This window comes from Fukomys damarensis, unplaced genomic scaffold, assembly GCF_012274545.1.
Source record: "Fukomys damarensis isolate Sample0158 unplaced genomic scaffold, DMR_v1.0_HiC HiC_scaffold_12, whole genome shotgun sequence".
NCBI classification, from domain to species: Eukaryota; Metazoa; Chordata; class Mammalia; order Rodentia; family Bathyergidae; genus Fukomys; species Fukomys damarensis.
In genome coordinates this window covers 11,559,218-11,579,481 of record NW_022900924.1, presented here as the reverse complement: position 1 = coordinate 11,579,481, position 20,264 = coordinate 11,559,218, and the positions used below count along the sequence as shown (strand labels likewise).

Genomic DNA, 20,264 nt, shown 5'->3' with positions numbered 1-20,264 from the left:
CATCTTATGATAGGCTTATCATAGGTAATCCCAGCACTTGGGAGGCTGAGGTAGGAGGGTTGCTGTGAGTTCAAAGCCAGCCAAGGCTATATAGTGAGCTCAAAGCCAGCCTAAACCATATAGTGAGACTACACAGTATCTCAAAAAGAGAGAGAGAGAAATAGAAATAGAAGCAATAAATACAAGAAACAGCAGAGAAGAGTAAAATCTGTTTCTAAAACAAATATAGACATGCCATGGTACTCCCATGCTTTTTTTTTTTTTGGTACTAGGACCTTAGCTTGCAAGGCGGGTGCGGTGCCACTGAGCTAAATCCCTGGCCCTCCCATGCTTTGAAACTTGCCAAATTTGGTACTTGACACATTTTGATGTAAAAATTTTGTCCTGGAACATGTAGGTTGTTTGTTTTACATGACATGCAAGCTAGAACTTATTGGTGTTGATTGCCTTGTGACTTTTTCCAGCCAAAACAATTTGTTCAGCACTCATCACTTTTGATACTCATTATGCTTCCCAGAACCAATAAGCAATGAGTGCTGAGGTACCACTCTAGTATGTTGGGACTGCAGACTGAGAAGCATATTCCCGAAGGAGCATACTGTTAAAAGGGAACAACTGACAGGCCACACTTGGGAAGCCATGATGGTCTGCAGGATGACAGACTTAATGGAATTTGACTTGAAGATGTAGAGATTTATATACCTTTATTGATGGTGGTGGACATCAGACTAACAAGAAAGGAAGATGAAGAAATTAGGCCTGCATGTAGCCTTTACAGTCCTTTGTTATTGTTTTGCTATAGGAAACCTGCCAAGTGCTAGGTTTAGTCCCATGTTTCAGTTGACAGGGAAAGCCAAATGGTCCAAGCTGCTTTTGCTGAGATGCTGAGACTGACAAACTGGAGAACTACAAAGACTGCCGTGACACTTACCTTCTTGTGCACAACAGAGGAGCTGGAATTTACTGTGCTTTCGTCATCGTGCATCATGACAAGTTCAGAGCTGCTCTCATCCATGACCTCCTGCATGCTGTTCACACTGCTGCTCTGGCTGCTGGTGCTCACAGACATGCTCGGGATGGAGTGGTTGCTGCCCAGGCTGTCCATTTCCCTGATCAGAGTCGTTCCATGTTCACTGTCCTATAAAAATAGCACTGGAGTTAAAAAAAAAAGTGACTGGAGATAAAGTGCCAATCCATTGACTAAGCTATTAAGTACACTTAGTTTTGCAGTGCCAAGTTGCTTTTCTGCCAATTTGCAAAGATAAACTTTTTATGGAGTGGCTCCACTAGTCCCCAGCCAGTTTCAGACATCTCAAATTCACTTCTCTGCCATCCCCATTCTGGACATGGGTCATAAGGCTCCAAATGCTGCTAATCCTGGGCTTTCCCTTGTCATACACAACTGTCATAGAGTCAGACTGCTACTCGGGAAGCAGGATGAGTCCAGGTTCATCAGAGATCTTTGGAAACATTAAAGTGTCAGGGAGACTGCTGGCCACCAAACAGGTGACCTTTAGGGTATCTGCACAAAAAGCAGTGGTCACCTGGAACTGAACTAGAGAGGAAGGAGTTTTCAGAGATGTGATAAGCAGTATGCTCCTCTGCAAGTCATTATTGAGCAACTTCATATGTAAGCTAGGATATTAATTCTACTGCCCTAGACAGGTAATTAAATTCTGCCTCTCTTAAGCAATTCTATCGTGCTTACCTCTGTAATCTCATTAAATATATCTGTTAAATAATGCTAGTATTCATCACCAGTGGTCCAAAGACTACTGTTTGAAAAGTAGTAAAATAATCTAAACATATAATTTACCCCTCAGAGTGAAATATCCTTTGATATAAAATTAAATAATGTGATTAAATCAACCTAGCTACAAATAAACCTTGTTTTCAAAGAATCATACTGTGTGTATGTATGTGTGTGTGTGTATATATATATATATATATATATATATATATATACTTAGCTATGGCAATAAGAGGGTAATACAAAATGACAGCTAATATATTTTTAATAGATTTATTTCACCTATTAAGGGGGTTGTCACTCTATATATTCAATCAGGAGATTTTACAGTCCAATTCGGTTTTCTGAGTTTCATTTTTATAACTATTGGTAAAATAATTTTGTTTTGTATTAAGCTAAAACATTTATTCTTCACTCCTTCCTTTTTAAAATCTAATTTTAGAGAAATGTATGTTTTCTCTTGTTCAAGGGTAACTCTGCAGTAATACTCTATTTCTACCCTGTTCTGCTGCTTTAACTACATCTCTTTCTTCTATTTCCAATGCTCTGTCCCAGCCCCATGACCTCCAAACATAAATATGAAGAAGCCTACTCCATATTTTAGACCCTTTACATGGTTCCCTAGCTAACTTTTTCTCCATAGCCAAAAATGTGAATCTTAAAATAATTCACTTTTGCTTTCTCTACCTTCTCATCTATTTATCCCACAATGCCCAGTAATCTATTTGACCTATCTAGTCCTATAAAATTGCTTTTACATATGGTGAGTGTTGGACTTAAAGAAATTTATTATAGTAAAAGACAACACATTGCCATTAATCCCCCTAAAAACACTCTCCCTCATTTTGAACTTAGTCCATTGTTCTTGCCACTTTCTGAAATAGTTCTGCAGGTTCTCTTTTGTGTCTTTACAAGCTGTTTTAAAAAATATGGAGAATGCTGCTGCCAAGTGCCATCCAATGGAAAGGCAGGCTCATAAAAACCTGGTGTGTCCTCATCCACCTTATTCACCAGATCTGGTATCGTGTGATTTATGGTTTTTCCCTAAAGTCAAAATGATCAGGAAAGGTGAATGTTTTGAATCAATTCAGGAAATCAAGGCAGCCACTACAGCACAATGAAAGATACTTACAAAGAGTACTTCCAGAACTGTTTCAGAGAGTGGCAAAAATGAAGTGTGTTCAAAGTGAGACGGGTATCTTGAGGGGGATTAATGGCAATATGTCTTTTATTATAATAATTTTTTCTAAGATTGTACTTTTTGATCAAACCTTATAAGGTCATCAAGGATGCCCTAATTATAAATCCTAGTTAATCTTTTTTTTTTTTTTTTTTTTTGATGGTCCTTGTCCTACTTGACCACTCTGGCATCTGACAGCATTGCAACTCCCTCTGTGAAGCTGTGAACTGAAAAAAAATTTTTTTTGAAGTGTTAGGAATTGAACCCAGGACCTTCCCACTGATCTACGTCTGCAGCTCTTTTTAAACTTTATTTAAAAGACAAGGTTTCACTAATTCATTAAATTGCCCACTCTGGCTTTGAACTTGTAATCCTCCTGCCTCGCCTCCCAGAGTGCTGTGATTATAGGTGAGTGTTACCAGGCCCAGTTGATGATATAAAATTTCTTCACATCTTTTATGCTTTTATCTCCTGTACGCCATGGGTCCTCCTCCCGTTCTCCATTCAAACCTTGGATTCATTATCATTTTAGTGCTTTAGAACAGCTCCTTCTTTTGAGTTTTCTTTTATTCTAGATTTGTGATAGATCACTGGTTTGGTTTCTACCCACTGTCATCTTTGTATTCAACCAGTTCTTCATAGGTGAATGAGAAATCAGGAAGTTGTCTCTCCTTTGGAAACTTCTATGCGTATACTGTGTCAGTAGTGTATGAGGCTTGGTCTTTAAACTCAGTAGCCCCACATGGAAATCATCTACTCTTTCTCTTTGGTCCTTATTGTTTATTCTTGGTATTGACATACTACTAACCACCCAGGCTCAAATACTTAGTCACTTTCAACTCCTCTTAATCTTTTACTGTCACTTTTTTTTCCTTTTTGGTACTGACTTAGGACCTTGCCCTGGCAAGGTAGGTGGTAGAATCACTGAGCTAAATCCCCTGCCCTCATTGTCACTTTCAATGAGGTCATGATCAGCCATTTCACCTCTACAGCATTTCTCAAAAGCATTCCTCTTCCCTCTTCCCACTGACACTGCCCTATTACCACTATCTAGGGTGTAGTCCATTCAAACCCATTTACATTCTGGAGACCAATAATCTCCCTAAACCATCACATTTACCAGAGTCTAAAATGCCCTGTACTCATTTATCAGACACCATCCACATCCTGTCCTCAGTGAAGTCTTCACTAATCCCCACTGGCTGGCCAATTTTCTTCCCACCTGTGATGGTGACAGTACTTTTTATACACTGCCTTAATTAACAGTCACTTTCTGCATGTCTCTTCTGTGACTTTGCACACTGTGTCACTTAAGGGATACAGCATCAATTATACTTTTATCCTCCAAAGTGTTTTTCATAGTCTAGACTTGTTTAACACAGTAGGTGCTCTGTGAGTGCTTGCAGAAATAAACTGAACCTACTTCCTCCTCCTCCTGTGACTCATTCAAGGGTCCATTTCGTGTCTCTTGGAAAAGGATTTTTTTCATTTTTCGGTACTGTAGGTTATCTAGCTCTCGAACAGCATCTTTTGTCCTCTGTATGAGGTCAATGAGGACCCGTGGTGGCCGTTCCCGTCGAACAAAGTCATGCTGATTGAGGGAGAAGAAAAAACAAATTGATAATGAAGAAGGTATTTTTAGGTAGAAGAGGTAGGTATAAAAGTAAGCAGAGAAGAATAAAGCTGTTTTATGGATTTAGTAGAAATAATGGTGACGTTCATGTCAGATGCTGCATGAGAAAATTATGCTTTTATTTTCTTCCTCGAGCTATATTTTGTAGACACTGTCCTAGAGTTTATGTAAGAATTCGTTTTTATTATATGTATATTTTAAGGTATATGACAGGAAGTTTTTCCCCATTAAATTTATGGGTATATTTTAGGTATACAATACAGTTACCTTCATCACTGGGATCTTGTACATTTACATGAAGAATCTTGGTATGACAGGATATTCTGAGGAAGCAAACATTGTGTTCTTTTTGTTTTGTTTTTAGTACTGGGGATCGAACTCAGAACCTTGTGCTTTTGAGGCAGGTGACAGTACCATTGAGCTAAATCCCCCGCCCCAGGATATTCTGATATATATACAATGGCAGTGAAGCAAATTAACATACCCATTAACTCACAGTTACTTTTTCTGCCTGTGTGGCAAAGGTACCCAAATCTACTGCCTTTACTGTAACCTCCTCTCTACTCTCTGTTTCAGTATATTTGAATGTTTTCTTTTTGTGGTAGTAGGCAATGAATCCAGGCGTGCTCTCCTATTGAGTGATATCATACAGTATTTTTCTTCCTGTCCAGCTTACTTCACTTAGCAGGATGCCCTCTAGGTTCATCCATGTTGTTGCAAAGGCTGAAAAATATCCCATTGTACGTGTATACCACCGTTTCTTTATCCTTTTGTCCATGGATGGACACTTAGGTTGTGTTTATGCCTTGGATCATGCTGTCATAAACACGGTAGTGCAGATACCATTACAAGATACTGATTTCATTTCCCTCAGGTATATACCCAGAAGAGGGATTGCTAGGTCACGTGGCAGTTCTCTTTTTAATTTTTTTGAGGAACCTCCCTATTGTTGTCTACAATTGCTTCAGCAGTCTATATTCTCACCATGTACTAGAATTCCCTTTTCTCCTCATCCTTAACCAGTATCTGTTATCTCTTAGAGGTTGGTTTATCTTACAAGTGGTCAAAATAGGAGCAGATAAATTTGTATCTTTTAAAACTAAAATAATATAATAAGCAAAAGCAATGCAGAGGATAGTCTATTCTTGTCATAATTTGCTTCAATCCTCTTCTCCACTTCACACTATCTTATGGAAAACGATTGTGTATATTTTGTTTTCTATTTCTGGGGCCATATAATTTATACTTGAAAACCTGGCAAGTGATCACTCTATCCAGAGGCCAAAGTTCTGGTAACTTCATCTCACCACTAAAGAGCTGTACAAACAGAAGGGGAAAGGGCCTCAGAGATGTGGAAATAACTGCCTTTAGTCCTTTGCATTATAGATAAGAGGCTGTGGCCAAAGAGGCAAAGGTAGAAATCTCTGAGGAAGGTTTTACTTTCTAGAATAAAAAGATACAGCACATAAGGAAGTGTTTTACTCTTTCCCCCTTTTCCTGCCTGGAATAAAGATTTGAAGCCTTGTGATACAGCAGTCATTTTGTGACAAAGAAGATAAAAGCCACATGCTAGGAATGGTGGGGTAGGAAGACAGAAGCATGAATGAACGGTGACATTGCTGAGCTGCTGAGAACTATGAACTGCATATAATACCTCCTTTTTCAGTGTCCTAGACTTCATGAGATAATTAAAAACTTGCTTGTTTAAACTCTTTTAAAATGCAGATATTTTACATCTCAAAAATTTTTCATTGTCTCTTGGGTAAAGTCAGGTCTTTTACAGCCAGGTTCTTGCTCATTATTTCTAGGTTCAGATCTAGTCATCCCTGTTCCTCCTTCCTATCCAATGCATGGCACTTTCTCCATAGTTCTGGCCCCATGCCATGTATTTTCCACCTCTATCTCTTTGCTCATAAGTCTTTGCCTGAAATTCCATCTCCTCACTACTTTCCAAACCCCTGATCTCCCAAATCCTACAATTAAAGGTATTCAGACTGTTTTAAAATAATGATTTTCTTGTTCTTGACAAACGTTTAAAGATTCAAATAATTTAGAAAAATGCATGAAAGAAAGTAAAAAGAAGTCACTCCAAATTCCATCATCCAGAAATATTATAAAACTATGGAATACCACTTTATACATTATTTTTCCCTCTTTCTCTCTCAGAACAATGGCTATTTAGAAAGAATTTTATATGTGAAACTTATTATATGCACTAATTATAAGTATAAACTATGAAATTAAGATATACTGGAATTTAACAGATTAGGACAGACTGAATTAAATTAATTGCTTAACTCTGTTAAAATTTCTTCACCAAAGTAGTTATCTATCCCAAAATATCCCCTAAATCTAAGGGAAAAAAAGATTGCAAAAGCTCTAAAAAGAGCTACTTTTGGGTTTTTTAAATACTATATATTTCTATTTGAGAAACTGTTATTGGCCATCTGCTGTGAAAGATAGGAAAATTAGTGTACTTACAATTTTATAACCCTAGTTTTTTTAAGTTATGCTCTTATTTTTACATTGCCTAAGTTTATCATATATACATTGCATTTTTAAACAATTCAATGATTTTACTTTAGTTCTCTATCTAAATGGCTTCAACATGAAAGTGACATTTTAATTTCAGGAAGAAAATGTGATGATGGATTATTGAAAAATAATTGAGAATAACCAGATATCCAACTGGTGAGGGGGTGGGGGAGTTGGATTCCTACATCATTTCTTTTTTTTTTCAAGGCAGGGTCTCACTATGCAGTTTAAGCTGGCCTTGAACTCTATGGCATCCAGAATGACCTCAAACTCACAGCGATCCTGCTTCAGCCTCCCAAGTGCCAGGATTGCAGGCATGCGCTACCATGCCAGGGACCTATGTTATTTCTTATAAAAATTTCTGCATGATTCCCCTCAGCAAGTCTCTAAAAAAGCCTCCTAAAAAGGTCTAGCATAGACCAAAAACAGAAACAAGAAAAACAAGGCAAGATCTATACATTAATAAGGAAAAAACAACTTGATAGAAAAATAGGCAAAGGAGAGTTCACAGGATATAGGAATGGCTTTTCAATATATAAAAAATACCTAACCTAAATCATGAGAAACACAAATTAAAACTACAGCCAGAAACATTTTTTACTGGTCTAACCAGCACAGTTCAAAAACACTCATACATTGTTAGTGTAGTCTTTTTTTGGTTTGTTTGTTTGTTTTTTGAGACAGGGTCTCACTATGTAGTTGAGACTGACCTGGAACTCACTATGGAGTCCAGGCTGGTCTTGAACTCATAGAGATCCTCCTGCCTCAGCCTCCCAACTGCTGGGATTACAGGTGTGAGTCACCATGCCTGGCTTTTTTTTTTTTTGGTACTGGAGATTGAACTCAGGACCTTGTGCTTACTAGGCAGGTATCCAAATCCCTGGTCCTGGTGTAGTCTTTTTGGAAGAGAATTTGATATATCTATTTAAAACCCACACTTTATAGAATATTTTACTTCTGGAATTTAGTCTCTAGACTAAAGGTACAAAACGAAATATTCACTAGGATGTCTAGTGTTAGTTTGTAACAGCCAAGGACTGTGAACACCCTACATGGGTTTGTTAAGCAAATTATGGCTCATCAGAGAATTCTGAGGAATCATTAAAAAGAATGAGGTAGCTATGCATGTGTTAACAGGGAACAATACCCTAAATATACTATAAATTTAAAAAATGTAGAATAGTTTTTATGCTTTGCTACTATTGTACAAAAGTAAAAAAGAGGGCCAAGGATTTAGTCTCACAAGTGCAAGATCCTAAGTTAAATTCCAGGTACCAAACAACACAACAACAACAACAAAACAACAAAAGTAAAAAGAATACTTACTTTCATATGCATAAAAAACCTTTGAAGAACGTGCACTAGAATAGGTAACAATGGCTGCTAACTCTTAGAAAAGGGTCTGTTATGGGGAAGACTCATTAAATAAAGATCAAACCAAGTCAAAGAAAGATCAAAATATTTACTACAAGAAAAATTTTCTTCAGGTATATCTTTAAATATTTTCTGTTCTCCATGTTTTATTTTCTTTATCAAAAATAATGTTTGGCAACTATTAGATCTTCTTTCCTTTCTTTATGTATCGTCTTCTCTATAATCATCTTTAGAATATTGATTATTCTACATTTAATTTTGTTTTATTTCCTTATGTCTATCCAACATTGAAACATCCTAAATGTATTTCTTTGATTCACTGTATTTCTTTGATGCTTATAATTTTAACCTCTGTTATAATTTTTCTTTTCCATTTCCTTCTTTACCCACTTGCTTTTTATATCTTTTTGCTGTCTACTTCCCTAAAGTTATATCTTTGAATCACTGTATTGGAGTTTTTCTTCTTTGTTTTAAAAATGTTTGCCTACTTCAAAGATACTATATTATATTTCTGGTGTTTTGTTCTAGTGGCCGTTTTCCCCCTATATCAAGAGGGGTCTTGTGGCTCAGGCAGATGAAGTAGACATTGTCTAGAACATGTGGTGGCTCTGCCACAAAGGAGACCAAGCTGTATCACTGGTCCTGTTCCATGTTCCTGTGGCCTGCTGCTCACAAGAAGAAAAATCTTATTTTTGATGGAAAAGCTAGGTGGCTTCAGACCTGCCTCTTTGGGGACACTTAATACCAGAAAATAATAGAACAATGTTCACAGAGTTTTAAAGAAAAGAAAATGTAAAAAAAAAAAAAAAAAAAAAGAATTTGTGACCCAGACGGGTGCTCTTCAATGATAAAGGCAGCTACTATTTTTAAGCTTTACATATTTAGGTATTAACACTCTTCTGAGTCAACATGAAAGCTGCTCAGTAACAAAACCTAGCCATCTAGAGATGGATTGAAAAAAATTAGAAATCTGGGTTATTCTGTGCCAAATTAAAGATATTATGTTGTAATACTGCATACTACACTGATGTTGACAGATCATATCACCTACGTATGAAATACACAGTAAAATATGAAATGAAAAGGGATGCTTGACATTCTGATGTTTAATGTGATGCTCTAGTTACTGACATGTATGACATAATGCTATATAAATGTCTGCTTTACATATTACCATACATCTTCACTGCATGAAGGTTTGGTAACAACCTAACTGAAAGCTGGAGAGCTGGCATTTGAACCACTGGCAGACTATGCAGAGAACACTGCATTAAAGTTCATTTAGATATTGATCCCAGAAACATCATGATGATAACCACAGCAAGAAGGAGAAATACTGTTTATTATAAGGCAAAAAAAAAAAAAAGGATAGGGGACGGGGAATAAAGGAGACAGGGAAAAAAACTAACCAGAGGGACGATGTAGCACAGATATTCTGAGAATCTCCCCATTCTCAAGCCTACTACCATCACTGGGTGCCTGACAAGGTAGCACATTCTAAAGCAGTTTGTCACGATGTGCTGCCATAACACTGATTCAGTACACTCCTTCCCAACATGACTTTAAGGCCCTCTTCTCAAATACAAATGTGAAAAATTACCTGTAATAGTTCCACCGATGTTGGCCTTTCCTGAGGTATTTTCTGCAAGCAGTAATCAACAAATCTCCTAAAGGATTCTGTCCTGTATGTGAACACATCCAGAGAAAACACAGTCAGGCTCTGTAGAGAACTTGGGTTACATAAACAATCTCAGTCCAGGGAAAGTTTTGCATTTTAGATTTCAAAAAAAAATCAAATATTTTGGAATACCAGTTTAAGGTATCTAAAGTGATTCCTTTGGATAATAAGTATGGACACAGTTTCAAATTAGTTAACGTACATATTCACATATAAGGCAAGAAGGTCAGGTCAAAGCATAACATATATCAGAAAATAAAAAATACTACATATATTTATATATATTATAAATACTGTATTTATATATAATAGCTTAATATAACTTTTCTCCTCAAAGATAACAACTCTCATAGCGTCAAGCCAATATTCTTAATTACCAGTTGTTAACTCCTCCACTAACCACAACACAAACTTGAAGCATAAATTAGGACAAAGAACCTACGAATATGCTTTCTGCATAAAAAATACTTCCTAGCATAAAAATTCCATTTTGTCCACTCTTCTTTAAAATGGTCCATTTTCTATCTCTTGTGGTCTAAATAGTTATGTCATAATTTTCAGCAAGGAGCAATACATCTCCTCTATAGATAGTGTATGTTCTTCCTAACACATTTAAATATATATATGGTAAAAAAATGACAATTGGAAAAATAATGACATCAGAGAATGCCATTTACCTCTGGGAGAAGTGGTAAGAAAGAATGCCAGGACTTGAGAGACTACATATGTAAGGAAGGCAGGGGCCATTTCCCTACAGGATTTTGGTTTCTACACACATTAGGGATATAGCAGAAGCCACAGTGAGGGCGGAAATAACTGTGTATATGCACATATGTACATGTGAACAGGCAGTGGTTGCTTGTGAGATATAACTATGATATACGATGAAGGGATGAAGGGCTTTCTAGGACAGATATTTAAAATGTAATTTAACAAGGGCATCAATTATATATATATGATGGTAATTTTCTTGGAGAGCTGAAATGATCACAGAATCTTACCATTCGGTGGACTGTAACACTGGGGAGTCATTCTGGGCAATGTGATACAAGGCACTCATGGCATTCATGTTGAAAAGTGGGGGCTTCCGTTCCGCTGGAAGAGAGAATATGGTAAGGTGGTTCTTGAAAGAAATTGAACAGACAGTGAAATAAGGAACTATAAGCAAAGCTTATCACTAAATTGATAGCTCATTTCTGTCATCATGTCACATAATCCACTTATTCTAATCTCTAAGGTCAGCCATTTGGATAGCCATTTGGAAGCTGCTGGTCATTTAATGCTGGCAAAGCTCCTAGGAGAACCCATTTCAAAAAAGTGAAAGAAAAAATTCTTTATTATTGTTTTTTAACATATACTCAAACGATGGGCCTTTGGTTGTTTTCCTTTAACAGGAAAGAACATCTTCAGACACGTGTGTTTTAATTTTAAAAATACATATGCACTTAATTCAGAAAACAAGAATAAAGAAAATATTATGGACTAGCACATCTTAAACATCATTAACAGTACAAGATGTATGAAAATTCCTTTTGAAGGACACTGTGTAGCATTGATGAAAGTGGCCTGTTCTATCCCATTGATTTATTTTTGTGTGTGTGTGTGTGTGTGTGTGTGTGTGCATGTGTGTATGCACGCATGCTGAGGATTGAACCCATGACCTTGCACATGCTAGGCAAGTGAGCCACAAATGAGCTATACCTCCAGCCTCCTTTTCCTTTTCACTTTTCTTTCCTAGCACTCATCTTTCCCTTCCCTCCTTTTCCCTCTTGCTCTTTTTCTCCTTCCTTGTTCCTCCCTCCTCCTCTTCTCTCCTTCCTTCCTTCCCTTTCTCCTTCCCTTCCTTTTTTTCTTTCTGTGCTGGGGACCCAGGGCCTCAGGCATGCTAAATTCACCCTCTACCACCCAGCCATTTCTTATTAGAGGACTCTCTATCCCAGTGGTATAAAATGCATCTTTATTGGAACTCCTTCAGTTTTCCCTTGATATTCTGCTCGTTTGGTATGTGTTCACTTATTACATTTACCTGAAATACACAACTTTTCTCTTTAAAGAAATAATAAGCTCTAAGAGAACAAGATCTTATAATCTGAATACTTTTATTCTTTTTACCTCCTCCAAAAAAGTAATACAATGGTATTTATATATTAGGTGTGTTTCATTTATTTACCAAACTAAAGAAAGTTCTAGCCTTGAGTTAATGGTATGTTATTTATTGTATGTATTGTATGTATTTATTGTAGGTTATTTATTAGTTACTACGGCATAGAAGATAAATCACCATCTTACTCTACCATGTTTACCTTAATGGACTTTTTATACAGTTCAATTTTCTAATTCACAATCTGACCCCTGGTTTTATCAGCGTAGTTTTCAAGTCAAAGTTCTACTATTAACTATTCTGATAGTTAAATAACAAACTGGGCTTGTTCCATGTAGGTTTGAGAAACAGGACAAGAACTAAGGTAGAAATTACAGGGAAGACACTTCATTCATGGGAGGAAGAATTGGTGAAAAGTCAGAGTGGTTGAAAAATAAAATACCAGAATGGACAATGTTGAAAAGTGGTGAAATTTTAGTCACTGGTAGCACTTAGGCAGATAGTGAAACTTGTTCCTCTATGACACTTTGGAGGGGTCCCTTACAGTTTTCACTAAATGATCTCTGTAGAGATCTTTGGAATGTGAAAGTCTACAATTCTACAAATATTTCTCATTGGCCTCAAAAGGATATCATTCACACTCCCCAAATAGACACTGGTGCAACAATATGAACTGCTAACAAGTGTAATTCAAAAGCTGCACTGTGGACAAAGAATTTCAAATGCAGATGAGAAAATAGACTCATTCAGGTTTATTGTACTTTTGAAGAGGTGGAATCTAAAACGTTTCTGGAGCTTGGCCTTTTGGCAACTTCAAGTATTTAAAACCACATGGAATTAAGATCTCATCATATGGCCACCAATGGCTTCTCCATCCCAAGACAAAGTCCAGGCTCCTGAACAGCCTGTTGGCCTCCATGAACATGGCCCTGGCTGCTCATTCTGAGAGCCAACTGCTTCCTTTCTCTCATGCTGCCTTTGATTTCACTGAAAGAACCAAGCTCAGTCTTTCACAAAGACTGCTTTCTCTGTCTGGACTCTTGTACTTCAGTCTCTAAACTATATATGACTAATTCCTTTCACATTTTTTAAAGATGAGATCTTGTTATGTTGCCCAGGGTGGTTTTAAACTCCTAGGTTCAAGTGATCCTCCTGCCTCCGTCACCAGGATTGTTATAGCCATGTGCCACCATGCCAGGTTCTGGCTAATTCTTGACAATCTTTCAGGTTGCATCTCAAATGTAATTTCATTTCTGCATTAGTTTAATAAATATTTACTCAGAGCTTATTACATGTTTACAAATACTTCCTCAGGGAAGCTTTCCAATACTAAGACTCATGTTAGATTTCTGTGTCATTGTGAATTCTATTTTCTCTTTCTACCACATATTGCAACTTCCAGTATTTGTGTAATTTTTAATGAATGTGTGTCCTCTTTGCTAAATACCCAAAAGGCAGTGACAATTTTTGTTTATATTGCATTCCCAGGGCTTAAAGCAGCTCTTAGTTTAGTCTGTGGCCCCCAAACACCTGCTAAATAAATGAATAAAGTAAATGAAAGCAAAGAAGAAACTTTGTCCACAAGCAAAGAACCGTGGTACAGCAAGCAGTCCCACCAATGACTGAGAAGACAGTAAGTCTTGGGGCTAATGTCACACCATGAGATGCTTACTACCTGAAGAACGTAAATCCTTTTGCTGGCAAAAGGTAACTAATACAACATTTATGCCCCCCCACAGCACCCACCTCAGAGAATTCACTTCTCCACATGGTCAGTTCCATGCAGTACTCATGGACTGTTTTGCTGGTGAACTAAATATGTGTAGTTTACACAGAAAATCACTCAGATTCACTTCTCTTTACATAATCTTGAAAAACAGTATCTTGTGACTGGGCCTTTTGCTGTCCATGAATTTTTAGAAGATTCATACATTTAACTAGTCTTCAGTGGAAGATGAATTTAGCAGAAGATCATTTCTCAAACACATTTAACCTTTTACAATCTATAGAGCCTGATCTTTGAGAAGAGGGGCAGGAACAGTAACATTACCATCCTGCTTTGTAATGTGATCTTAGCAATTTCATTTATACCTTAGAGGGTTCTAAAATGTACACTATTAGAGAAAAGATAGATATAATAAAAAAAGAGGGGACAACAAGCTATTCAGGTGTTATTCACAAATTTCAACATTAAAAGTACAGTTTGAAGTGTACTGTTTCTACCTAGAATTTCTTTAAACCTCAAACATGTAAAAAAAAAGTCATTGCTTAGGGTGTGTCTGAAACAGTATAATTTTTTTCCATGTTAAAAAAAAACTCATATGCATGTTAACAAAAGCAATGCTAGGGAAATGAAGATGTATGATAAAGCTGTCAAAGAGATGCCATCATGCTCATTATATTACCAATATCATAATTAAAAAATAATTCCTGAGAATTATTTGTTCTTGGTAAAAAATCTGTGAATATTTACTGAAGATCTATTGTTGTTTCTCTGAATCTAAGATGTCAATGACTGTAAGATACACTACTACTTAACAGAAATCTCTATTTTATCTATAATTTGGAAATAATGGTGCCAATAAGATTCTATTACTATGAAATATATATTACTTTTAAAAAAAATTTACTTGGTTGGTTATTTGAGAAATAGAAATTGTATATATTATGGTATACAATGTGGTGTTTTGATATTCATGTGCATTGTTGATTACAACATTGATATATCCATCATTTCATACAATTATTTTTGTTCTTGTGAGAATAGTTAAGATCTACTTTCTTAGCTTACATGCACAATGCATTACTATTAATGACAGTCACAATGTTGCCTTCTGATTTCAAAGAGATGTTAAAACATAGATTTTTAAAATGTGATGAAATATCATTGCTATGGTTTAGACAGAAGATGTGCTCCCTAAGTCTCATGTGTTCAGAGGTGGATTTTTTGTTTTTCTGCTTTTTTTTTTGGGGGGAAAGGTGATTATATCATGAGGTACTAACCTCATCAACCTCTGAAATCTGTGAAACGATGAACTAAAATAAGCCTTTCCTCTTTTATGTTGTATATGTCAGGTATTTGGTCACAGTTCTGAAAAGCTTCCCAATACAACCATATATCCTAGGATTGTGCTGATGATAAGACAAATTATTCATTAAGCACATAATATGTACCACGCACAATAATAAGCACCTTAAATCCATACTTTCATTAAATCAAGACAATCTCCAGAAAGCAGAAACTCTTATGCAAATTTCACAGAGAGCTAAAAAGGCTTGACCAAAATTATACAACTAAGAAATGTCAGAACTAGAATTAGAACCTGATTTTGACTACAGACTCTGCTCTTTATCATGATTTGATACTTTTCAGTCTGAAGTTATAGCTAATTGTAGATAATAAGACAATCTGGGAGTGGAAGGCTACTTTTCTTTCAATTTATAAAATAATTTCTTATAAGACAATCAAAATTATGTGGATATAGAGAGTGTGTTATATATATTTTTTCTCCCCCAAATCTCATCTCAAGATCTTGCTACGTAGCCCAGGCTTACCTCAAACTTTCTCAATTCTCTTGCCTCAGCCTCCCAAGTAGCTGAGATTACAGGTATGAGTCACCACACCCAACTTCAATTTACTTTTTTTTTGGTACCAGGGATCAAACTTGGGTCTTTGCGCTGGCAAGGCAGATGGCAGAACCACTGAGTTAAATCCCCAGTCCTTCAACTCACATTTATATGAAGATAAAATCAGGAAATGAGTACATACCAGGAGCCATCACAAAAGAGGAAGTACTAAGATATCTCCTAGCATCTCTACTTATTTTGCCCAATGTCAACTGCTGTGCTGTGTAAAACATTAGTCACCACTACATCTATATGGTACAAAAAGTAATTTGATGATGATCTTGAATCATCATAAGAGGAAGTATGTTGGATGTTTTTCTTTGGTTCCATTTGGAAGGTTGGAAAGGATATAACTCATGTTACATTTCATAATGTGAGCTCTAATTAGTTGTAAGGTTCAACTCAGCTGGTACATCCTCTTAAAATGTCAAAACTGAGGAGTTGCAGCTATGGTCTCAACATAGTTAAGTAAAATTTTGGTTCATTTTTACTTGCTAAAATATAAATTGCAAAAACCAAATAATTTTATATGTGAGGACAAGTAGCTGTTACTGAGCACAGGCTGTGTGCCAAGCACTATGTTAAATACTTTACCTATGTTACGTTACTGAAGCCTGAAAATACTTATGATATATGCATTGTTATTTTCAGTTAATAAATGAGAAAACTCAGGGTTAGAGAAGATTAAAAAAAAAAAAAAAAAGGTCCAAGATCACAAAGCCAGAGAATAATCATTGTCACACAGCTCCAAGAGGTATCATTTACACCCTTAGATAGAAAAATAAAAAAAAAAAAAAAAAGGTCCAAGATCACAAAGCCAGAGAATAATCATTGTCACACAGCTCCAAGAGGTATCATTTACACCCTTAGACTACTTGAGTGCCTGCTGGCATGTGAAGCTATACATGGCGATCTTGCCAGCTACTTGTTGGTGAAGCCAAGACTCAAATCCTCAGCATCTAAATCTAAAACAGATTATATCCTGCTAACTCTATGCATACACAGAGTATTCCCCCAATACAAAAAAAGCATGTTTATTTCTAATTTTAAGAAGTATTCAGTGTTTACTGTAAAAATTTCTGGAATATTGTGACAGACACCTACCATTTATACTTATATTATTTTGTCATATTTGCTTCAATTCTTTTTTTCTTCTAAAAAAATAAGAAAGTAGATGTAAATTTATTTTCCTTGCTTTATCGAGAGTGTTTACTATTCTGGCATTGTATCTTTTATATCCATGGCATGCTTTGTTCATATTTATGTATGCTTAACAATATATAAAAGTGTTTATAAAAATTGTACAATTGGCATAATACTATAAGGTACAGTAAATTTTCAACTTTGTTCATTAAATAGTCTTATATTACGATTTTGAGATTTATCCATGATGAAATGTGTGGATTTTGTCTAAACTGTGATCGATGAAGTGTGATGAAAATATGATGAATGTCTAAATTTTAAAAACATTTATCACAGTAAAAGATACATTGTAATTAATCCCTCTCAACATATTCTTTGTTACTTCAAACTACTTATGCCCTCATTCTTGTCACTATCTGAAGCAGTTCTGGAAGTTCTCTTTTGTGAGTGTCTTTAATTGCTCTGTCATGGCTGCCTGGTGTCCTGAATCGATTGAAAATGTTTACTTTTCATGGTCATATTGACTTTGGAGAAGAGCCAGAAGTCACACAGTGCCAGATCTTGTGAATAAGGTAGTTGAGGACACACCATGTTTTTACCAGCCTGCCTCTCTATTAAATGGCACTCGGCAGCAGCATTCACTGTATTTTTGATCACTCCTTCTAAAGATACCTCATAGAATACTGCAATTTATTTATATGCTCTCCTGTGGCTAAGAGTTTAGGTTGTTTCCATTTTTTCTGGCTTTTACATACAAGGTTGCCTGCTGTACACTTTTCCCAGTGCTCATGCTGTAAGAGTTCTTGAAGATCTACTAGAGGGAAAGGCGGGTTGTGGAGACACTCCCCTCATCAGTTTACTGCCTGTGGTCACTTTCTACTCCAGATTGTTTTTAATCAATTTATGTTCCAATAAATAGGAGATGAGTTCTTATTTCCTTAGCTGCTGTCCCAAGTTTATTATCCTCAGACTTAAAAGTTTTTGACAAATGGGAGATGTAAAATGATTTTAACTTGTGTTTCAAATTACTAAGGCCTGAGGTTTGTTGTTCATTTAGGTTTCCTCTTTAACAAATGGATCACATTCTTTATCCATTTTTCTTTTGGCTGTTTGGCTTTTCTTTTTCATACAGAAATTTTAAGAGTTCTTTTAAATGCTGGACACTAATACTCTGTTGGGTAGATATGCTGCAAATACCTTGTCTCAATCTGTGTCTTTTCTTTCAATTTTAATGCTTTATATAACTCTATAACTTACGTGATAAAAGTCATCATATTTGTCATTATGGTTTTTTTTTCAGTGCTGGGGATTGAACCTGGAGCTTCACATATGCTAAGCAAGTGATCTACGACTGAGCTACATCCTCAGTCCTTTTTATTCTTTATTTTGAAATAGGGTCTTACTAAGTCAGCTGGGATAGCCTTGAACTTGTGACCCTCTTGCCTCATCCTCCTGAACAGGTAGGATTATAGGAAAGTTTAAAGATACTGTTTAGAAAAATTCTCCCTTATATTCTAAAGGTAACCTAAATTAATAAAACTTACATAGTATTTATTATATTCCAGCCCATTTTATATATAATATATAATGCATAAATATAATTTATTATAATTTACACACAATTTATACATTATATATATATTCACTCACTTCAGAACAACTCCATGAAGTAAATATTATTACCTCTATTTACAGATAAGGAAACTGATGCTGGTGGGAGGTCTCTTAAATGTTTTAAAGTTTTATTCTTTGTTTTTAGGTATTTAACCAATCTGGAATTTATTTTCATGTATGGTGTAGCTAGAAAACTAATTTTAGTTTTATTATATAATTAGCAAATTGTATCAGTATGTATTATTTGTCAAATGGGCCATCTTTTCTCCACTAATCTGCAATGATCTTTCTGTTTTATACTAAAGTCTGAATCACACATGAATCTGTTTCTAGGTTTTCTTTTCTGTTCTACAGTATATGCTACTCTTTACTCGAACCAATATCATGCTAATTTAATTATTGTGGATTTTTATACAATGATTCTTCCAAATTCTTCACAATTGTTCTGGCCAGTTATGCCTTATAAACTTTACAGTTTCTGAGCCAAGTTCTACAGAGTATTGCTGCAAGCTCACCCTAAATCGTTTTTAAGGATGCACATATTTCTTCTGAGTGTCATCCAAATCAGTATGAATAAATCTGATCAATTTCTTCTGCAGTGATAAAGAGACTAGCACAATTATTAAAACTCAAATCTTGAAAGAAACCTTGATACCTATCATTATAGGTCAGTTAAATAAATTATGGCATATCTAAACAATGGCATAACATGATGTCATGAAAACAATAAAAAAAGTAAAACAAATCAAGTATTGCTAAGTGAAAAATCAAAGTATGGAACTTCATGTATATGTTGACTTGGGTGTGAAAATTAACATAAGAAGTATATATTGGGGCTAGTATGCAGGTAGGGCATGTATAAAGTCTGGGTTCAAGTACCAAAAAAGAAAAAAGTGCATATTTATGGATACACAAGAAATTAACAATAGTGGTTCTCTGCATGTGTCAATGGGGTTGGGTAAGAATTGAGTGGGACAGGGCCAGGGATAGAAGAACACTTTTTTTTTTTTTTTTTTTAAATAAGACAGCCTTTAGCCATATTGCCTAGGCTGATCTTGAACTCTTGGGCTCCATGATCATCTCTTACTTCAGTCTTCCCAGTGCTGGGACTACAGGTGAGCATCACTTGTGCAGCCTACATTTTCATTTTTTGATTCATAAACCATGTGAGTCCATTACCTAACTGGGAGAAATTAAATAAATATTCAAATTTTCTTCTTTAAATTCTAACTAATATCTCTTTATGGCAAAAAAATACTCAGACAAATTATGTATGTTTTATCATATTTTTCTTTGTTGGAAAGGATCAATGAATACCTGGAAATATAATACTAAATATCCCAAGTCTCCTTGTAGGCAAAATGTTTTGGAGAAAGAGAAAACTGTAATTTAAGAATCACACTGGAACTCAGAAATTTTTACAGGATCAGTTTGGAACCAGAATGGAAGAAATTAAACAACACTAAAATCTAAATTTTAAAAATTAGACAAAGACTTTTTTAAAAACTGATTTTAAAAAGTTGAATGTTTTTAATTTAAAATTTATGAAATATCTAGATAAAGGCAGTTTTATGAGCCAGCTCATGTGGGCTTTGAAAGGCCAAAGGTGCACATCTTCCCTTAAATCCA

The 20,264-nt window shown here is 35.6% G+C and overlaps 1 protein-coding gene across 3 annotated transcripts in view; it reads right to left on the bottom strand.

Moving 5' to 3' along the window:
* Window positions 1–20,264, bottom strand: part of Taok3 (TAO kinase 3) — a 176,358-nt gene that overhangs the window by 44,027 nt on the left and 112,067 nt on the right. For all 3 annotated transcript variants that reach the window (XM_010604085.3, XM_010604083.3, XM_019204487.2), the window contains exons 10-13: window positions 11,152–11,245; window positions 10,073–10,154; window positions 4,354–4,521; window positions 932–1,138 (exon numbers count right to left, since the gene is read on the bottom strand). In XM_010604085.3, the coding sequence (XP_010602387.1) occupies window positions 932–1,138; window positions 4,354–4,521; window positions 10,073–10,154; window positions 11,152–11,245 (551 nt within the window). The remainder of the gene's footprint in view (window positions 1–931; window positions 1,139–4,353; window positions 4,522–10,072; window positions 10,155–11,151; window positions 11,246–20,264) is intronic.